The 21,396-nt window shown below is 51.3% G+C and overlaps 1 protein-coding gene across 1 annotated transcript; it reads left to right on the forward strand.

Annotated features, from left to right (window-relative positions):
* Window positions 1-197: 197 nt before the first annotated feature.
* LOC134016183 (semaphorin-6D-like) lies at window positions 198-20,512 on the forward strand. Its single transcript, XM_062455571.1, has 16 exons — window positions 198-441; window positions 2,698-2,904; window positions 3,938-4,110; window positions 4,382-4,438; window positions 4,692-4,793; window positions 5,444-5,534; window positions 5,638-5,760; window positions 6,045-6,133; window positions 6,446-6,795; window positions 7,049-7,204; window positions 8,497-8,670; window positions 8,863-9,003; window positions 10,691-10,768; window positions 11,814-11,872; window positions 12,102-12,155; window positions 17,743-20,512. Exons 2-16 carry the CDS (start codon window positions 2,769-2,771, stop codon window positions 19,116-19,118), a joined length of 3,159 nt encoding a protein of 1,052 aa, XP_062311555.1. The 5' UTR covers window positions 198-441; window positions 2,698-2,768; the 3' UTR covers window positions 19,119-20,512.
* The last annotated feature ends 884 nt before the right edge of the window (window positions 20,513-21,396 follow it).

A 21,396-nucleotide genomic window follows, 5' to 3' on the forward strand; every position in this document is an offset into this window, starting at 1 on the left:
GTGTTGGAGGATTCGGGGGAGGCTAGGAAAGAGGATGCTAGGAAAGAGGAGGCTAGGAGAGAGGAGGTATGAGTAGAATCAACAACAACCGTAGGTACATGCTGTAGTTTACCTCCTTACCACTGTGTGGCGCTGTCTCTTGAACAGTCTTACTATCTGTTTAACACACAACCTCATGTACAGAGAGATTTGACTGTTCCTCTAGCCCAGGGTTTGCCAACCCTATTCCTGGAGAGATGCCCCTGTAGGTTTACAGTACAACTCTACTCCTGGAGAGAGAACTTCCTGTAGGTTTTACACTCCAACCCCAGTTGCAAACCAACTTGATGAACAAATCAAGCAGCTAATTATTTGAGTCAGGTGTGCTGGAGTGGTGTGGGAGTGAAGACCTACCAGAAGGTATCTCTCCAGGAACAAGGTTAAAGAGCCCTTCTAACTTAGGTAAGAGAACAGTTTTTCAATAATTAGCTAATATAATTGTTCTTGATCGTTCTACAACTATTTAGTTGTAGAGTCTTTTGCCTCCTCACCTCCTCTTATTTTCATGAGTGAGTGCATGCCAGTAGGACCAGCACTTCACTACACTCTAATATTAGGGAACCGTCTTTGACATTCGATGTATGTGTACATGTACCAATCAAAAAGTTCATCTGTTGCCATGTTACACATGGTTCTGTGTAAGATGTTTTCAGGTTTCCAAGATCCCTTTTCACAGGGTATGGAGCAAATGCATTCCTTCTCAAATGTGTAGTATACACGTTGAATACTTTGCAAAGAAATACTTTGCAGTACTTTCAACGAAGAAATAAAAGTTATGAAAGTATGAGAGGTAAAAGAGGGAAATAAGTGGCACATCACTCGAGCATAAGCCAAAGTCAGTGCAAAGTTGCCTTTGGGACTAATAGGAGCAGGTAGTGTAATTTTGTCATCGTGTGCACTGTGCAAATGAGTTAGTAGTTCTGTCAGGCCCTGGACGTGACAGTTCAAAGACCCAATGGCTCGGAGGTAGAAAACCCGATTTTCACAAACATTTGACTCCAAAACATCCTCTCTGTCTCTCTCTCTGTCTCTCTCTCTCTGTCTCTCTCTGTCTCTCTCTCTGTCTCTCTCTCTCTGTCTCTCTCTCTCTCTCTCCCCCCATCCTGTCTATCCTCTCTTCTCCCATACCTTGTCTCTCTCTCTCTGTCCCATGTTCTCTCTCATTGTTTTATCCCCTGCTCTGTGCAATCCCTCATGTCAGAGGGAGCTAGCTAGCTAACCGTCTGCCGTCACCTAAACAAGACGCAATGCTTATGCTAATGCCTATGATTCATTGCGAGGGCCTAACAGCTTGACCTAGCCGCTAAGCTAAATTCTAGGCCAGTATGCACACCGACCTGCACTGAATCTAAACAGCTAGCGCGACAGGCTAATTGGTATTGATGGTGAAGGAGGCTCGGGGCAATAAGCAGTGAGCACTGCATGCTAGCAATCTCTCTCCAAACCAGAAATAACCTGGAGGTGTTCAGTGTGCTGCTTTATGCTATTATTGTTGCACCGTGTATCATGGTTTAGATGTTATTTTGCACTGTGCCTGGTAAATACAGAGCGTTCCTTTAACTCCTTATCATTTACCATAGGTACTATTCGTATATTGTTTTAGACAAGTGTTGAATGAAACACATTTTAAATGTAACAAAGACTCCCTTCGTTGTGTTTGGAAACCGGTGGCTGTTGGGTCGTATCTAGGGTGACCAGAAGCATGACCCTGAAAAGGAGGACACTTGGGTCCAAAAAGGAGGGCAATCCCAAAAAGTTGTTGACCGGGGGGGGGGGGGGGGGGGGGGCATTAGTATGAAATGAAGACAATAACATTAGTCATTTTAGTATGTCAACAGTCTAAACTGCAGTCTAAACTCCTGTAACAGTGGTGATGTTTCACAGCATGAAATAATTCAGCTCAGCAGCGGTTGTTCTATCATCCGCTGTTGTTGTGTTCGGAGCAAAAAATGATGTCAAGGAAGAGTGCCCGGCAGAACTAGCATTATCCTTGTGCCGTTCTGTAGCGGCATGCCACTCTAAAGCCCCTTTCCCCCTACTACTCACGTCTATATCAATGCTACAGAGCTTACAGAAGGCACGATATTGATCTGTGCTGCTCTTCGTGGCAAAGTGGAGTTCTGAACTCCACGTAGGTTTGAAGGTCTTTCTGTTTGGCACTGAAGACCACGTGAGTGGTAAATTGTGACGGTGGGCAGGAAGGGTCAAAAAGGAGGACAAAAGGGTGAAAAGGAGGACACGCAACAGCGGTCCGGACAAAGGGCTGGAAAACCTGTGTGGCCAAAATCCGGGCCCAATACAGGAATTGGTGTCGAGACTCTAAAAGCATTCCATGGTCCAAACTTCTTATTGAACTAATCTCTGTCCTGCTACGCGGCTCTCAAGTTTTATAAAAACGTTCTAGTTGTGTTTTCTGATTTAAGTCTTTAAACTCGAGACAACTATCATCTCGGTATGCCTGCGCCTCATCCATTAATTGTATATAGCGGGACAAGTTATCCCTTACTTCTCAACGTGAGAAATGGTTGAAAGGCGCGAGAAATACGAGGTGTTGTGTGAGAGCGTGAGGACTGGCTGAAAGGTGTGAGACAGCATGTGAGAGACGGGCTGTCAAGTCTATTTATCTGAACTCATCTTCATCTCTCCTCTTCTCCTCAGACAGTGCTCTCAGCTGGCCAGGATCTCCCACAATGCTTTGCTGAAGCCCCATCCTCTCGTCCCCCGTCAAGATGCTCCCACCTGATTGGATGCGATGGCTCCTCCCCACGGCGGTGCTTGCCCTCGCTTCCTGTATACTGTCTGCCTCTGTGATGGCCACGCCCTTCCCCAAGGACCTAGAGCCAATCAGCGTCGTCGGCTGGGAGCGTGAGTAGCTTCCTGATTGGCAAAGCCTACTAATGTTTGCTAACAAATTCTTGTGTCATGGGAAGCTAGTTACACAGTGAGAATGTGAGTGTTTTGATGTGGGTATATACGATAGATACAGCTATACTACGACTTGGAAGTCGCTTTGGATAAAAGCGTCTACTAAATGAATACATGTAGTGTAAGAAGGCACAGTATGGGGATGTGAGGGGTAATTGGAGGTTGTAAAGGGGTTGTTGAAAGCTGTGTTACCAAAACAAGACGAAAAACCCAGCCTCCCCCATGCAGGGTTTCACTCCTGCAACAACCTGTGCCGCCAAACTGTGATGAAAGGGTAACTGCGTAGCAGTTTCTATTTCATGACAATGTTACTGGAGGTAGTGCTATGTAGTTACATGGCAGTTAATGTAACTTCAATGTAAAGTGTTGCCCCTTATTCCTATAATACCCCAGCATACATGCTCTTACTGTGAAACAATGGAGTCACAGAAAATAAACCTCCTGTATCAGTGGAGTCCATGTCACTGGAACCCTGCTTGTCATCAAGTACGCATGCCAAAGAATATAGACTGACTCGTGTGTATGTTGGAGAGTGTTCAAGTGTGTGTACCTGCGTGTGTGTGTGTGTGTACCTGCGTGTGTGTATATGATTGAGTGGCTGATGTTGTGCAGTGCCGGGCTGAGAGCAGTCAAGCTGTCTGTGAAGCAGATTTAGGGGAGCTTCCTTCAGCTCCAGACAGGAAGCTGCGAGAGATGAGACTGCTGGACTCTGTTCAGGGCCTCTCTACTGGGAGACGAGCACTGTGGAGGAGTCGCAGGAAAACAAGGACATCCCTTAAATCTCACTCTCTCTCTCTCTCTCTTGCTCTCTGTCTCTCTTACTGTCTCCGTTCTCTCACTCTCTCGCTCGCTCTCTCTCACTTACTGTCTCTCTCTCTGTTTCTCCTCCTTCTATCTCCCATCTCTCTCTATCCACCTCCCTCTTTTTATTCCACCTCCCCCTTCCCTCCCTCCCCCTGTCCCCCCCCTCCAGACTCCTACCAGTATCAGGGCTTCCAGGGCCTGCTGTGGGACAACGACACATCTCGCCTGGGCCTGGACTTCCAGACGATGCTCCGGGTTAACCACATGCTGTTCATCTCCTCCAGGGACCATGTGTTTGCGGTCAACCTCACCACCGCCGCCCAGGACTTCACTCCCCAGCTGGTCAGAGCTGCCTTCTCATGTTGTTTCCAGATTTAGTTCGCTATTTAGTTAGTTTGTTATTTTTCTTGTTTATTTAATATTTTTCTGGGGTTTTATTCTGGGAATTCAGAAGACTTTGTGTGAATTATTTATAAGCGTACCTTAGCAGGGAAGAGCTTTTTCAAAAGCTGAGAATTTATAAAAAGTCAACTTTTCACCTTAATGTGGAATGTTTAAAAAAAAAAAAACACACAACAGCTAAGATCCCTTTTTTCTACTTTCCACCTTCCAGAAACTGAACTGGAGATCAAAGGATGTGAACAAATGTACTGTCAGAGGGAAGAACAGCGTGAGTGTGGCTGCCCTGGTATTGGTTAATACACCAATGCCCTGCTATTGGTTAATTCAACAAGGTCTATCCTGCTGTTGTTGAACTCATAATGATGTGTACTCTGCTATTGATTAACTCATAATGGAGTCTATTCAGCTCTAGGTTACTGCATAATATATATTCTGCTATTGGTAAACTTACTGGCAAACACATACATGTCAGTGAACATGCGTGTTCCTGGAGATCATACATGTGTTCTGTGTTTGTGTAGGATGAGTGTTATAATTACATCAAGGTTCTGGTGCCCCGGAATGATGAAACTCTGTTTGCCTGCGGAACCAACGCCTTTAACCCAACCTGCCGCAACTACAAGGTGTGTGTGTGTGTACGTGCGTGCGTGCGGGGGGGGGGGGGTGTATGAGTTTGTGATTGTGTAAATACTGTGTGTATGTATGTATATGTGCCTGTGTGTGTGTACTAGCACAGTACTGTGAGGTGGTTTGGGAAGGCGATGGTGGAGAGATGACTTAGCATGGAAAGCAGAAGAACCACTTATTCAAGACTAAATCAGGGGAGGGCACACCCACACATGCTGTAGTTTTCTTCAGCAATCAGCTGGGCTGTGTGTGTGTGTGTGCGCATGAGTGTCTGTGTGTGTGTGTGTGTGTGTGCGTGAGAGAGTGTGTGTGAGTGTGTGTGGAGCTGTTAAGCAGACAATAGAAGTGTCTCCACAGAGTCTGAAGCCGCAGACAGGTAATTTATGGGTGCTAGCACGGGGCTAAACGCTAACAGCCGTGGTGCCCATATAAATGGCTGTTTTAGCCATTCTGTTAGCACTACTGCTAACACTGCTGCTAGCTCAATAGGGGGGCTAAACTCTGAAAGGAACCGACGGAGGAACGTTCAGGATGTTTAGTGTGTTCAACTCTTTTGTTCTCTGCTATTCTCTCCTCTTCCCCTCTACTCCCTTCCCCTCATCCTTTCCTCCTCCTCCCTCCTCTCTTTCTCTCCTCTCCTCCCCAGATGACCAGTCTGGAGCAGATAGGGGAGGAGCTGGTGGGTCAGGCTCGTTGTCCGTTCGAGTCGGGCCAGTCCAACGTGGGCCTCTTTGCCGGTGAGTTTTCTCCAGAGTCGCTGAGGTCCCATCCTGTCAGACAGTCCTGACTGGGGTTACAGGCCAGGGTCGGAGGGTCGTAACCTTTGACCTCTGTGTCCAGGGGGAGACTTCTACTCCGCCACCATGACGGACTTCCTGGCTAGCGACGCCGTGATCTACCGGAGCCTGGGAGATGACAGTCCCGTCCTGCGCACGGTGAAGTACGACTCCAAGTGGCTCCGAGGTAAGTCACATGACGTGGTTCACATGACCTGATGTTGGTCACATGACATGGTAGTGGTCACATGGCATGATGTTGCTCACATGACACTGGTCAAATGTCACTGGTGGTCACATGACATTACTTTGCCAACATGGCATGCTGTTGGTGACATGACATCCTAATGCAGCTGTTAAGCTCACCTTTGCCCCTAACTCAGAGGGTAGCAATGGCGTAGTGTGTGTTGTGACGGACAGTCTAAACAACCAATCATGTGATGTTTCTGTGTGTTCCTCCCGCCCCTCCAGAGCCGCACTTCCTGCACGCCATAGACTACGGGAACTACGTGTATTTCTTCCTCAGCGAGATCGCTGTGGAGTACACAACCCTGGGGAAGGTGTGTGTGTGTGTGTTTCAAATCCATGCTTATATTTGAGTGCTTAATTCTGTTTTGCCAGACATGATCAAAGTAGCACTGATAAACATGAAAGCATTTAAAATACAGTTTTCTTGTGTAGAAATGGGTTTGGCCTAGGCTTCAAATTGATATCCCTGCTGTACTGCGTGTGCATGATCTCTCTGTGTGTGTACTTATGAATCATATCTTTACTTCATATAATGTGTACACAATGTGTGTGTAGAGGTATGATTGAGACCCAAGTCTGGTATGTGCATGAGCTAACCCCCCCCCCCCCCCCCCCCCCCCCAGGTGGTGTTCTCCCGGGTGGCGCGCGTCTGCAAGAACGACAACGGCGGCTCGCCGCGCGTCCTGGAGCGCTACTGGACGTCCTTCCTCAAGGCCCGCCTCAACTGCTCCGTGCCCGGCGACTCCTTCTTCTACTTCGACGTGCTGCAGTCGCTCACGCACGTGCTGCAGGTGGACCAGCGCCCCGCCCTGGTGGGCGTGTTCACCACGCAGGCCAACAGCATCCCCGGCTCGGCCGTGTGCGCCTTCTACATGGACGACGTGGAGAGGGTGTTCGGCGGCAGGTTCAAGGAGCAGAAGGCCAGCGACTCGGCCTGGACGCCCGTGCCCGAGGAGCAGGTGCCCAAGCCCAGGTGAGGGTCCCTGGGGATGGGGGGGGTCGCTTTGCCCGGTGGGCCGGGGGGAGGGTGAGGGGGGTGGAGGTCTGGATCTCCGCGCTGGGAGAATATCGTTCTACCGTCTGTGGAATTGTGGATGTGTGTATGCTAACGCTCTCTCCGGATAGGCGTACACGCACATACATGCTTCTCCCCGCTCTCCACACACGTGTGGGGGGTTGCGAGGGATTTTGTGTAAACTGGCCTTCGCCCTCCTCTCTTGTGATAGGCCGGGGTCATGTGCGGGCGATGGCCCCGCCTCCTCCTACAAGTCCTCGACGACGTTCCCCGACGACACGCTGACCTTCATCAAGTCCTTCCCTCTGATGGACGAGGCGGTGCCCTCAGTCAACCACCAGCCCTTCTACACACGCACTGGCAGCAGGTAGCACACACACACGCACACACACACACACACACACTCATATGCACACACACTCACATACAGACATGCACATACCCACCCACAAGTACACACACATTCACATATGTACACACACACACACACACAACCTCAGAATGTGGTTTTATCAGTATGACATTTAGGTTGTGAATGTGCTGTACCCTCTGGGTGTCTGGGGAGTGTGAGTGGTGAGTGTGTGTGTGTGTGTGTGTGTCTAAGTCTAAGGAGCGTGTGTGTGTGGGGGGGGGGGGGGGAATGTGCCTGAGTTTGTGGAGTGTGTGTGTGTATTTGGAGAATGTGTGTGTGTTTTGTGTAAGAGTGGGTATTGTGTGTGCTGGGAGTGGGTATTGTGTGTGCTGGGAGTGGTGTGTGTGTGAGAGAGCTGCTTCCAGGAAGCAGGCAGGGCCATGGGGTACTCATGGTGCAGCAGCATACTGTTCAGAGTCTCTGTTTCTGTCTCTCTGAACCGGTTCTTCATGCACCACTAAACGCTGTTTATCTCCACTTTCTCTCTTCCTCTCCTTCCCTCCTGACCTTTCCTCCTCTTCCTCTCTTCCTCACCCCCTGCCTCACCTGCCCCCTCCTGACCTTTCCTCCTCTTCCTCTCTTCCTCACCCCCTGCCTCACCTGCCCCCTCCTTCCCTCCTGACCTTTCCTCCTCTTCCTCTCTTCCTCACCCCCTGCCTCACCTGCCCCCTCCTTCCCTCCTGACCTTTCCTCCTCTTCCTCTCTTCCTCACCCCCTGCCTCACCTGCCCCATCCTTCCCTCCTGACCTTTCCTCCTCTTCCTCTCTTCCTCACCCCCTGCCTCACCTGCCCCCTCCTACCCTCCTGACCTTTCCTCCTCTTCCTCTCTTCCTCACCCCCTGCCTCACCTGCCCCCTCCTTCCCTCCTGACCTTTCCTCCTCTTCCTCTCTTCCTCACCCCCTGCCTCACCTGCCCCCTCCTTCCCTCCTGACCTTTCCTCCTCTTCCTCTCTTCCTCACCCCCTGCCTCACCTGCCCCCTCCTTCCCTCCTGACCTTTCCTCCTCTTCCTCTCTTCCTCACCCCCTGCCTCACCTGCCCCCTCCTTCCCTCCTGACCTTTCCTCCTCTTCCTCTCTTCCTCACCCCCTGCCTCACCTGCCCCCTCCTTCCCTCCTGACCTTTCCTCCTCTTCCTCTCTTCCTCACCCCCTGCCTCACCTGCCCCCTCCTTCCCTCCTGACCTTTCCTCCTCTTCCTCACCCCCTGCCTCACCCCCTGCCTCACCTGCCCCCTCCTTCCCTCCCCAGGTACAAGCTGACCCAGATCACGGTGGACACGTCCGCAGGGCCAGGGAAGGACCGCACCGTGGTCTTCCTGGGGTCAGAGGACGGCCGGGTGCTCAAGGTCCTGGCCAGCACACACCCCAACGCCTCCTTCTCCTCTGTGCTGCTGGAGGACATAGATGTCTACAACCCCTCCAAGTAGGTCTCCAGTCCTCTATGTAGGTATATGTGGTGTTACAGTCCTCTATGTAGGTATATGTGGTGTTACAGTCCTCTATGTAGGTATATGTGGGTCTACAACGTCTCTGAGTGGGTCGGCGTTGGTCTGTTTGGAATAAAAGTCTAGCACAACTTTGTCTAAACACCCTCCCTCCCTCGCCCCCTCTCCAGGTGTAATGTCCAGGGGCAGGAGGACAGGAGGATCCTGGGTCTGGAGCTGGATAAGGAGCACCATGCTGTGTTTGTGGCGTTCTCCAGCTGTGTGATCCGGGTTCCCCTGAGCCGCTGCACCAGCCACGGGGCCTGCAGGAGGTGAGGCCGCGCAGCGGGGGTGGTTCGGGGACAAAGGGATGGGGGGGATCTAAGTGGGCCAATAGAAGGAGCTCACACCTGTAGATGTTTTCACCTGAACTCATAAATCAAGTGCTCACTACAGGATGTTGGCGTGTGTTTGTGGACCCATACTGTCAAGAGAGGACGATGCACATTGAGTTTAAAATGTCTTGTTTGCATATTTTGGCAGGCAGCCAAGAACTATTAAAAGAGTAGTTTAATTATAATCAATATTTAACGCCCTCGGAAAGTCTGGAGAGACGGTTACTTAGTTCTCAAGACAGTTGGAGACAGAAGGTGTGTATGTGTGTGCGAGACAGCATGTGAGCTTAGTGGGTTGAGGGGTTTTCCATGCACAGCATTTTCTGAAAGAGCTAGAAGTCGTTCGTCCCTCTCTCCACGTGCCCGTCCTACCCACAATTCCTTGCGGTGCATAATGGCAGTCTCTGGTGGGATGTGATAGGGCAGGAGGTCAAGGAAAGATACATGGTTGACTGACAGGTGGGGAGAGAGAGGGAGACAAGCCCCGGCCCCCCCCTCCCCTCCTTACTGGGAGGGGAGGGGGGGGCCCTCATCCCCCCCCCCCATCCCCTGACTGGCTGTCAGAGTATCAGGGAGGCGGAGGGGGCGATTGGGACCACCTGTCACTGAGATGACTGGCTTCACTCCTCCAGAGTTGGCTGACTGACACACACAAGGGTTTACGCACTTACACATATAGCTACCGTATTTCTTTGATTAAACGCTGCAGCATTTATTACACAAAGCTAATTTTTGGTGCAGCATTTATCCGAGGGCGGTGTTTAATTAGTAAGAGAGATTTAGTGAATTGTAGCTGCAGTGCGGCCATAGACAAACACAGAATAGACAAGGAGGTCAAACATGAGTTTTAAGTTCATCACACCACATAGGAATATGTTGTTAACTACCCATCCAAATTCGAATGAAAATAAACACAGACAAGTATGTTAAATTAGGCTTTCAAATCGTGATAAAATCAGCAGTCTTCTCTGCTTGACACTGGGGGGGCGTGTCGCCTGAAGGAGCTGAATCTCTGCCCCCTCGAATTTATTGAATTTAGCAACAACAACAACAACTACACCCCCCACCACACACACACACCTGTCATCATGTAGGAAGAAACACACACTTGTATAGACACACACATATTTTCAAATGCATACACACACGTTTTTACAACTTATAACATAAGTGTATAGAAAAAAAAATATATATATATATATATACATACTCCGTGTGTGTATATATATGTCTACATGTAAATATATACACACATAAAAACATTCCAACATACATATACATACACACACACACACAGACATTGGCACACACACACGTGCAGACAAACATTCGCTAAGTGTCCAACACACATACGATACACACATACGATACACTGCACACACACATGGTCTCCCAGGCCAGTCTGTTTGGTGTTGTAACTGGGGGATCAGCACAATACACGCTCCAGTAGAGCACAGCTCATCCCTGGCTGTCTGCACATCACTGTGTGTGTGTGTGCTTATGTCTGTGAGTATGTGTAGACATACTGTCTGCCATGTACGTACCAGCAGACATTGTGTTGACTCTCCTCCTCTTTCTCCTCCTCTCCTCCTCTTCTCTTCTTCTCTCCTTCTGTCATTCCCAGGAGTTGTCTGGCCACCCGCGACCCCTACTGCATCTGGCTCAAAACAGGAAGCTGTGTCAACATGGCGCCAGGCTTCAAGTAAGTGTCACTTCCTGTCCAGAGTGGGAGCTTGTCATCCGCAGCCTCGTAACGGAGCCCGTTAGGTCAGAGACACACTCTGTCTCGCTCTGTCTCTGTGTCTCTCTCTGTCTCTGTGTCTCTCTCTGTCTCTGTGTCTCTCTCTGTCTCTGTGTCTCTCTCTGTCTCTGTGTCTCTCTCTGTCTCTGTGTCTCTCTCTGTGTCTCTCTCTGTCTCTGTCTCTCTCTCTCTCTCTCTCTCTCTGTCTCTGTCTCTGTCTCTGTCTCTGTCTCTCTCTCTCTCTCTCTCTCTCTCTCTCTCTCTCTCTCTCTCTCTCTCTCTCTCTCTCTCTCTCTCTCTCTCTCTATCTCTCTCTCTCTCTATAATTCTGTACTTTCACTCACTGTTCCCCTTTCTCATATATCACCCTCTCAATTTCTCTTTCACTCTGTTCATATTCACCCTGACATGTTCGGCCTCAGCGCCATGTTTCTCTTCCCGGCGACAGTGATGTCACCTGTCTTCTGGTTGTCATAGAGGTTGGGAGTGGGTCAGGTGATTGGACCAGCGTTGTGATTGGACATCGCCGTGAGGTGACCTCAGCCCTCCCTGTCGCCTGATGGGAGGAGTGATTGTTACATGACCTTTACAGAGCAGGGCCTCTCGTGTATCTCTGCATCCTAATTGGACAGCGTACATGCGGGCGGTGCAGGGGATTGTGGGTGGGGATCGTTAGCGAGGCGGGAAACGGATGGTGGCATTTCTCTGATTGGCCCAGCCCGTGGGTGGTGATGTCAATGTGACATGCAGGAAGTGTGTTGTCAGGCAACAGGAAGTCCACTGTTGTCAGCTCACCGGGCAGGGCGACAGGTTGTCTCTGTCACCCTCAGCAGGCAGCAACGGGATGACTGCCACACGGTCCTATTAAGGTTGTGTCCCCATGGCAACATGGAATGGGTGCTAAACTTTGTTATTCATGTATTGTTCGCTCTCTCTCTCTCTCTCTGCCTCTCACTCTCACTCTCTCTGCCTCTCTCTCTCTCTCTCTCTCTCTGCCTCTCTGCAGGGCGGGGTTTGAACAGGACATCGAGGGTGACCATTCACTGTACCCGGAGGGTTGTCATGGTGAGTAGACTAGAAAGCTCATTTCCAGGCTCTGTATCATGGTGTCTGATGTCTTCATGTGTGATGTTCTAGAACATTCTGCTGTGATCTCTAAAATGTTCCGAGGTCTTCATTTGTGGTATTCTAAAATGTTCTAAGGTCTTCGTGGGTGATGTTCTAGAATGTTCTGTGGTCTTCATGGGTGATGCTCTAGAATGTTCTAAGGTGTTCTGTCTGTGGTTCTTTTCAGCGGACGTTCTAGCCACCACTAGGAACCAGAACTCTGTAGCAGACTCTGCCTACGGTAGGACCTCCCTCCTCCTCACCTGCTCTGCTGCTGCTGTCGTCCAGTAACATCCCATAATAAGATAATCCATCCTGTTTGACTAGGACGGTGTAATTAGTGCTTCCTGCCACAGACACCATTAGAGACTAACCGACACTCTACCGCTGTAAGCCTATTGGAAGCAGACAGTCTCAGGGGATTCGGCCAACCAGGCGTGAAGTGCTGAGTCATACAGGAAGTGAGCACTTTTTAAAAGTAGAGTCCACCATGTAGGGGTTGTTAAGATAACGACATTTTCAACTGCTTAGGAATAATGGTGTTTTTGTTTGAAATCTGTTTCATTACTCTAAACGAGGACATAATTGATTGTTGGCAAGCCAGGACAAGGAGGCGGAGTGTAGCATTTGCTCTCCTGTTCGATCTGCACAAATGGCGTGTTGTCTCAACAGAGGTGGAAGGTCCCTCTCTGCCTCCCCCGCCCCCCTCCTTCAGGACCCTGGTGTGGAGGTGGTTTGCAATATGCTGATCTCTCCCTGTGTGTGTGTGTGTGTTTCACAGACAGATCAAGGATCTGCCATGTTCCTTAAGTCAAGTCTCATGGCCATTAGTACTCTGGCTCCAGAACCCACGGTACCTCTGGGTTCCTGTCAGGGTTCCTCATCATATCTTCGTCTCCAGCAGCAGACCCATATGTATAGCAGTCCGGAGGGATCATTCCTCATCGTACAGGCGCTGTGCTGAAGAACATGATTACCAGTGATTTATGAGTTAGTTTGGCAGAATCCGACGCTGCTTGTAGTTTAATACGAGAGCGATTCCGTTGGCCTCCTCGCACTCTTGGGCTCGTTATAAAACACTTAGGGGGGCGGTGGGGGGGGTATCTTGGAGGCAATTATGGACATTTCAGACGAGGCAGTAATCTAATCAGCTGGTCTCATTAGCATGCGGAACGCGGGCGACCTGTTAATCACTCCTCGCCACCGTGTGGCAGTCTAACCCCGGCGACACCCGGGGCCCCGGCGCCTGGTAACCGTCACCACGGAGACGCGGAGCCCGCAGAGAAGGGGGGCCGCCATCAGATCTCCCAGCAGCTGGAGTTATTATGGGATTGACCTTGCTGACACTGCCCTAGGGGGTCGGAGTTTCCCCGGCTCTGTTTTGCTCTGTGATTGGACCTCCAGTCACCTGTCAGTAATGCTCAGTCTATCAGGAGGCTGGCCCCTTTAGATCCCGCCTCCATGCTGACCTTGTATTGACAACTTTCTCTGATGGCAAATAAGGATGCAGGCATGTCGGGTGTTGGGGGCACAGGCTGCCTTGGGTCTCTGGAGATGTTGTGGTTATTGACGTGTGTGTGTGTGTGTGTGTACACCATCGTGTGCAAATTCATATATTATGACAGTGATGATCCATGAAAATGATTTACTCCAGCATGCTGTGTGTGTGTGTTATTGATCTGTGTGTGTGTGTGTGTGTTATTGACGTGTGTGAGAGCAGAGCATGATGGGTCTTGTGGGACCAGGCTGAACATCTCCTGGTTCATCGTGGAGGTAGATGATGCTGGTCTCTCTATTTAGGAAGGAGAGATATACAGGTGTGTTTGGAGCGGGGCTGGTTAGCTGGTATCTCTCATATACAGATATGTAGGAAGAGGGGCTGGTTAGTTGGTCTCTCCTACATAAAGGTGCGTGGGGAGAGGGGGCCGGGAGAGGGGCAGGGGAGGAGGAGGGCGTTGGGCTGAGGGAGGAGGCAGAGGGGACGGGAGAGGGGAGGGCTGGCTGAGCCATAGAAGTGAGCTCCACCTGAGAGCCGTGTCTAGTGCTGAGAGCTTCTCAGTTAAAAGCAGGTGGGCGACCTGCAGGTTAATGGATGGTTGTCATTCCAGACAGGAGAGCATTACCGCCAACCCGGAGCGAGCCTGCAATGGGCCTCAACCGCCCCGTTTGAATAACAGTGTAGGTGGAAGGGGTTTAGATCTGCTTATGTAAGGAGGTATTTAACGGTGTTATGTTCAATGTCGTGCTCTGGTGAGGCACCCTGGTGATCCTGCACAGATTATCAGATCAGAATGATGTCGGCTTCAGCTATCACTCACCCGGAAGGCCAACGAGGGCACACGCACACACGCACACGCACACACACGCACGCACACACACGCACACGTGCACGCCCACGCCCATGTGGCTGGTGTGTGGTGAAACTCACTCCTCAAGTATGTAACAGGCCACCCGCGTCAACGAATGGCTAGCTTTTCGTTGGCATAGTTGGTAGTGGTGGCACTTGGGAAGTCAGAGGTGGTAGGTTCGACTCCCGGTGGGAGCGAACATAGGCCCGTATGCCTCTGACGGAGCTTGCAAGACCACGTCTTTTACACACACCCACACACACACACATGCCGTGCGTACACGAAAAGCTTGCGTACGCTGGTTTTCACGCGCACGGTGTGATGTATAAAAATGAACACATGATGTGAGAATGGGCGGGCCGTCACAGAAACTTTCGAGCAGACGTGACTCGAGAGGAGTTTCGTGACAACTGAAAAGTGCCGAAACTCACCAAACATTACAAAATAACATTTCCACTACAGTTACTGTCATACGTCTATGACGTTGACTATTCAAAAAACATACAAATAAAAGTATGATCATTAATGTGGATGATCACATCAAAATGCCAAAACCCAAACGGGAAATGCTATATACTGTTTAATCCGCCACCACAACTTCTGGTAAACTTGAGGGTGTCAAACGAACAACAAAATCACTCAGGAAATGCATGTCACTCTAACCCTATAGCTGCCATGCTGTTACGATGCGCCACCACTCGTTTCTTAATTTCGAGTTTTACATCGGACCATTTCTTCTTAATTTCTGCCATGGTCCGGTTCTACGAACCCACAGCATCTACGGCCCTATAATAATGTTTATTTGTAATGCACTTTATATTTAGCTAAATCTCAAAGTGCTACAGGTTAAAAACAAGAAAGGGCGCAAATAGTGACAGTTTTCCACTCCGCTGACTTTCTTTTGTTGCTAATACCTGATGACAGGCCACCAAACAGGACGCATTTTCTCGCCTCCACCTCTGTTGTCAGAACCTCGATCTCATAGTCTGTGAAATTGTTCTTTTTTGCGTGTTTAGACATTTTCATTCAGACAAAGAAGTGACCTCAGGAGCGCATTTATAGGTCATCGGCATATTCATTTATGGGAGAAGGCAGGGCGGGGTCAGTGGCTCGTTCACGTGCGGTCAGTCTCACGTTGATTGTGATTTATAAAGGAAAGGTGTGCAGGACCTGGCGTACGACCGGGTTTATACATGTGAATATTTCTGTGCGTAGGTACTTTTCGAGTTTTGGCCGTACGCCATCTTCTGGTATGAAAGCTGCACAATCCTTTATACATGAGGCCCCTGGATGGACTGATTCTCGGCCTAGGTTCTCCACTATGACCATGAGAGCTGCCCGTGTTTGCTTATTGGCCATGATTCTGCTGTGTGTGTGTCAGCCCAAGGGCAGAATAGAGGTAGGCCTCCTGTTTGTCTATCCTCTAATACCCCATGGTGATATGATGCCAAATCCTGATCCTGGCCCAGCCATCACTGGCAGCAATGGACATGTCAGTAGAAACATGCACATCCTTCTTCCTGCCAGATCCTGAGCTCTCTTCAAATACAGATACGTGTACACACAGACACACACAAACAGACAAACACACGTAGACACATACAGCCACACACACAGAAACACAAACACGCATGTATACAGACAGACACACACACACATCAAAGGGCTCTGTCTCCTGACAGAAAGAGCCAAGCTGCTTCTTGTCCAGGGATGTTGCGGTTGACCTTTAAGACCAGCAGGAGAAGGACGTTTGTGTGTGTCTGTGCGCTTGTGTGTGTGTGTGTGTGTGTGTGTGTATGCGTGTGTGTGAATGTGTTTCTGTGTGGTTGTGTGTGTGTTTGTGTGTGAATGCCTAGCCAGCATCTTGTGACAGGAATCTAAAATGCCTCTGCCTGCAGTCTCAGATTCTCCTCACGTTGTTGAAGTGAAGTCGCACACACACACACACACATGCACTTAAGCCAACAGTAGTTTGACAAGAACAGTTATATCTGCCATAGTAGAATCTTTATGCCTTTTCTATTCAACACACACACACACACACACACGCACACACACCGTGTGAGGGTGTTGAACATGGGGCGTTTGGTTTCCTTTAGAGAGTAGACATCTCTGGAGATCTCCTTCTCAGCACCCTGACCTACATACAGCCTGCTGACACACACACACACACACACACACACACTACTGGACACACATGCACAAAAGTACATACACACTACCAAACATATACACACACACCCACACGTATTACACAACACCCACACACTCCAGAGAAGAGTCTCGTCTGTGAAAACACCAGGGAGGGAGGGGGGTCAGGGAGGGGGGTCAGGGAGGGGGGTCAGGGAGGGGGGTCAGGGAGGGGGGTCAGGGAGGGGGGTCAGGGAGGGGGGTCAGGGAGGGGGGTCAGGGAGGGGGGTCAGGCAGTCTTACCTCCTCTCTGCAGCACCCTGAACCCCCCCCTACAAACAGACTCACCATATCTCCATCACTCGCTGCCTCTGTCTGCATCCCTCCCTCCATACATCCCTCTCTCCCTCCCTCCATTCATCTCTCCTTCCATCCATCTCTCCCTCCCCCCATTCATCCATCCCTCCCTCGATCCCTCCCTCCATACATCCCTCTCTCCCTCCCTCCATTCATCTCTCCTTCCATCCATCTCTCCCTCCCCCCATTCATCCATCCCTCCCTCGATCCCTCCCTCCATACATCCCTCTCTCCCTCCCTCCATTCATCTCTCCTTCCATCCATCTCTCCCTCCCTCCATCCCTCCCTCCATCCATCCATCTCTCCCTCCAACCCTCCCTCTATCTCTCTCTGTTCTCTTCTCCCCTCCATCCCACATTCCCTTGTTCTCTCGATCCTATTTATACCGGTCGGGGAAAAAGACAATGATGAGATGAAAGTCTGCATGTCTCATTTCACTGGGGAGGAGAGGAGGAGGAGAGGATGGAGGGATGAGGGGATCAGAGATGTTACGTGGAGGGATTGTGGGATTGAGGGGTTCTATTTCAGGATTTATTTGCATGTAAAAGAATAGGGTGAACTTTGCAGAGACTTTGGAACGTTTTACCCTGTGGATCACAGCAAACAGCACTGGGACGAGCCGTGTGGATGTGTTTCCGTGTGGTAGTTTGTGTGTGTACAGGTGTATATTTGTGTGGTCGTGTGTGTGTGTATATATGTATATGAACGGTAGTGTGTGTGTGTGTGTGTGTGGATGAGTCACTCCTGCTAAGCCTCCAGAGGAGAAGACTTTAGAGAGCGAAAGTCTTCTGTGAACACCTCGTAGTCACGACCTGCTATCAGTTTTAATGTTCTTCTTCATGTGCTCCCTCCTCCCCCCTCTTCTCTCCTCTCATCCCTCTGCTCCCTCCCTCCTCCCCCCTTCCTCTCTCTCTCCCCCCTTCTTTCCTCCCCGTCTCTCTTCTTCTCTCTCCTCCTCCCTCTGTCCCTCCCCTCCTTCCCCCCCCCCCCCAGGTGTGAGGAGGCTCCCCGACCAATCCGGCCCCAGTGTCCACTACACCCTCCTGATCGCCTGCGTCCTGGTGGCCTTCCTCCTGGGCGCCATCTTGTCGGGCTTCCTGGTCTCCTGCTACTGCAGCGCCAGCGCCCGCCGCGCCCGCCGCCTGGCCAAGGAGCCGGAGGCGGCCCTGCCCCACGCACTGTCGCTCCGCAGCCTGGCCAAGCTCAACGGCCTCCTGGACGGCCCCGCCAAGGACGACAAGCTGGACGTGTCCCTGTCCAGCCCCCGGATGTACAGCTCTTTCATCCCCAGCGGCAGGGAGGCGAGCCGGGAGCTTCCCCCAGGACGGGCCTCCAGTTTGGGCCTCGGCGACCCGGACCTCAGCCTCTCCCAGGGGGAGGATCTCTCCGGCCTGCCCACGCCGGATTCGACCCCGGAGCTGCCCATCAAGAACATGAAGGCGTTCCGGAGCCAGTGGGAGCGCAACCAGAACTGCTGCAACAACGCCGTGGAGACCAAGGGGGCGGGCTTCCTGGCGGGGGTGGGGGGGTCGCGACCGGGGCCGGGGGTCACCCAGCAGGTGTTTCCCTACCCGCACGGCCTCGGCAACGGCCACGCCCACGGCGCCTCCTCCCTGCGCCTCCCCGAAGAGCTAGCCGGCCCTGAGGAGGAGCGAGGGGGGGCCTCGGCCCCGCCTCCCCCCTCCTCCACCACCTCCTCCACCTCCTCCCAGCCCGTGGTGGACGTAGCCGCCCTGGACGAGCTCCTCAAGCACATCCAGGAAGTGAGCGCCTCCGGTAACGGCAGCATCACCATGCTCAACTCCTCCTCCCTGGGCCACCTCCCCCACCCCCACCCCCTCCTCCACCCCAGCCAGAGCCACGGCCGCTCCCTCCAGATCCCCGAGACCGAGTCGGCCCCCTACTACAGCTCCTCCACCCTGCCACGCGACGGCCTGGCGCGCCGCCTCGACGCGCCCCTGGAGGGCGCCGCCTCCGCCTACGCGTCCTCCTCGGGCTCCGCCCCCCTGCAGCAGCAGCCAATCCCGGAGCACTCGGCCGTGTCCCGACACCACGCCCAGCGCCACGCCCTCATCAAGATGGGGAACGGGGGGGCGGTACCCCGCCAGCACTGCTTTGGCCAGAGGGGAGGGGTGGGGCAGCAGCTCCTCTCCAGGGGGGGCGACCCCAGCGGGGGGGAACCGCGACGCCCTCTCCTCCCCAGCGCCAGCCTGACCCGGCAGCACAGCTACAGCGAGCCCCCGCACCTCCAGCGCGCCGCCATCGTGCGCCGCACCGCCTCCCTCAAGCCCCAGCTCCCGCCCAAGCCCCTCTTCCTCCCCGCCAACGCCACCTCGCCCCGGAGGACGCCGGGCAAGTACGACTACTGAGCCAATGCGGACCGAGGGAGGGGAGGGCGAGACACGGGGGAGGCAAAACCGGACTGAACCTGTTCCTGGATTCCCTCCAGGAGTTGTTTCACCCCAAAAAAAGTCCAACTTGACTAGTCACGCAGGGCAAGATGGGGAGATGGTTTTCCCACGACGGCGATACACGAGAGAGAGACTCATCGTCTCCTCCCTCCCTCTCTCTCTGTGCGTCGCAGTCGTTCGTCCAGGGTTGGCAGAGCGTTCCCCGAGTCCCTGTCGTGAGCCCTGCATCGTGTCTCAACCTGCAGCTCCTATCCCAGACACACACCCAGGGAGAGAGGTGTCAGGGATCCTCTGGTGGGAGAGAAACCGCCAGCACGGCGGCCCAGGGGCGCCCCCCTGTGGACAGCCTGGTCACTGCGGCGCCTGCCACCTCACCTGATGAATGCCCGGCTGTACCATATTGGTACATGGCGACTCCACTGCGGTCTGGCCCACAGCCCTGGGGAGGGGAGAGAGTGAGAGAGCCCTCGGAGGTAAAGAAAGACTTCCAGGAAGTATTCTGGCCATTATCTCGCCCTCTGAGGTTGAGAGAGAGAGAAAGAGAGCGGGAGTTCCCCAGAGCTAATAGAGAGATTCCAGGCGGAACCTCACCTCTGATGAGAGGAACTCTACTAACACCGTACACATGAATATAGTGCTCACACACGCATACATACAGTGGGAGTTAGCCGGTTAAGACGGAACATTAGAGGGTAATTCGTAGACGCGATTGGTTACCCCATTCTCACACTCTTGGTGGTTGGCTGCCGCATTCTCACTCTCTTGCAAGATATTAGTGTGTACGTGCTCACATTCACAATGTCCCCCTTGACTTGAGGGATAAAGCAATAACTAACCATAGTTCTCATGCAGGGAGGGTCGGCCAGGGACCTACCACCCTGTTGAAGCTGAACACTAGAAGCTTCTCTGGCTCGGAAAAAACATTGTTTTGAAACTGTAAGAGAGATTTAGTGGAATTAAGACTGCTGAGATGAACACCTGAACCCTGGGTGACTGTCTAAGGGGGGGGAGGTTTGGGGGTCTGGTTCTGGGGGCCCAATCTCGAGAGCCGTCTGTTGGGATATGTTGTGTAACAAGGATGCTGATTGGTCCTCTAGACGGGAAGCTCTGACCTGTGCTTGGATCTTTAATAGAGTTTCCAGAGAGCTGAACTGAACCCAGGTCTTCATTGACAGAGAGCGCGACCCTGAACAATAGACACGTATTTCAGCCCTCAGAAATTATTCGCAGTGCTTTGGCGCCCTCTCGTGGAAAAGGCTATTATAACAGTGTAACAGAGAACGCTTTTGTGTTTACCATATTGCTATAAATGTGGATATTGATGTAAATAAAGACAATTGTGGAATTATACTCGCAAATCTTTGGTTGTGTGTCATGTGTGATTCGATGAACAGAGTGGGCTGTGGAGAAAGGATGACCATCCATTGTCTGATATTGTTCAAGAAGAAAGACAAACTTCTGTGTGAGTCCCAAAGACTACAGGATTGTAAGTATTGGAAGCCCCTGAACCACCCCTGAGGGGAAAAGGGTTAGCTTAACCTTGGGAACGTTTCATTTAAGACCATGAAAGAGAACGCCACAAAGACAGAGCACCATATTTGACTAGAGGGAAACTTTAATTACGATATGCTTAGATCAAGACCTCCAGTTTAATCACCACATCCAACGGCAGGTTTTCGTTTTTGGCAAAACAACTTTGGAGCTCCAGCTATCACGAGAGATCAGCACTTTGGTTGAATTAATTTACTTTTGGGAAAATGCTAAATCAGGTGACTAGCTGTGTGTTTTGTGCGTTCGTTAGAGGTACATTGGTGTCTGTTGTCTGTAGTTGGGCTCGGGGGGGGTTAAATAGAAGTACATAAAGTACATAAAGTACATAGTGTCAAAAACACAAGACGATAAATACTATGCATATAAAAACAATTACCAACTTGCTAACTACATTTGAAAATCTCTAATGTCACATAAAACAATCATGATTATATTGTCAATAAAATACTTCAAATTGGTATTTTCATTCAAAAAGATCTGTAAAGCCGTCCCTAGTTCAAATCATTCTATACAGACCTATTTATAAAACTGAAATAACTACTGAAAATGACCAAAACAAATGAGTACAAAGTTTGCTTGCTGTGTAGTTGTGCATCATTAAATTAGACACTTATTGCTCATTTTCAGTGCTCTTATTCCAGTACCGCAGCCAAACCTTCCTCTAACGACATCGTACAGAGTCAGG

Source organism: Osmerus eperlanus, unplaced genomic scaffold (assembly GCF_963692335.1).
Source record: "Osmerus eperlanus unplaced genomic scaffold, fOsmEpe2.1 SCAFFOLD_349, whole genome shotgun sequence".
NCBI lineage: Eukaryota > Metazoa > Chordata > Actinopteri > Osmeriformes > Osmeridae > Osmerus > Osmerus eperlanus.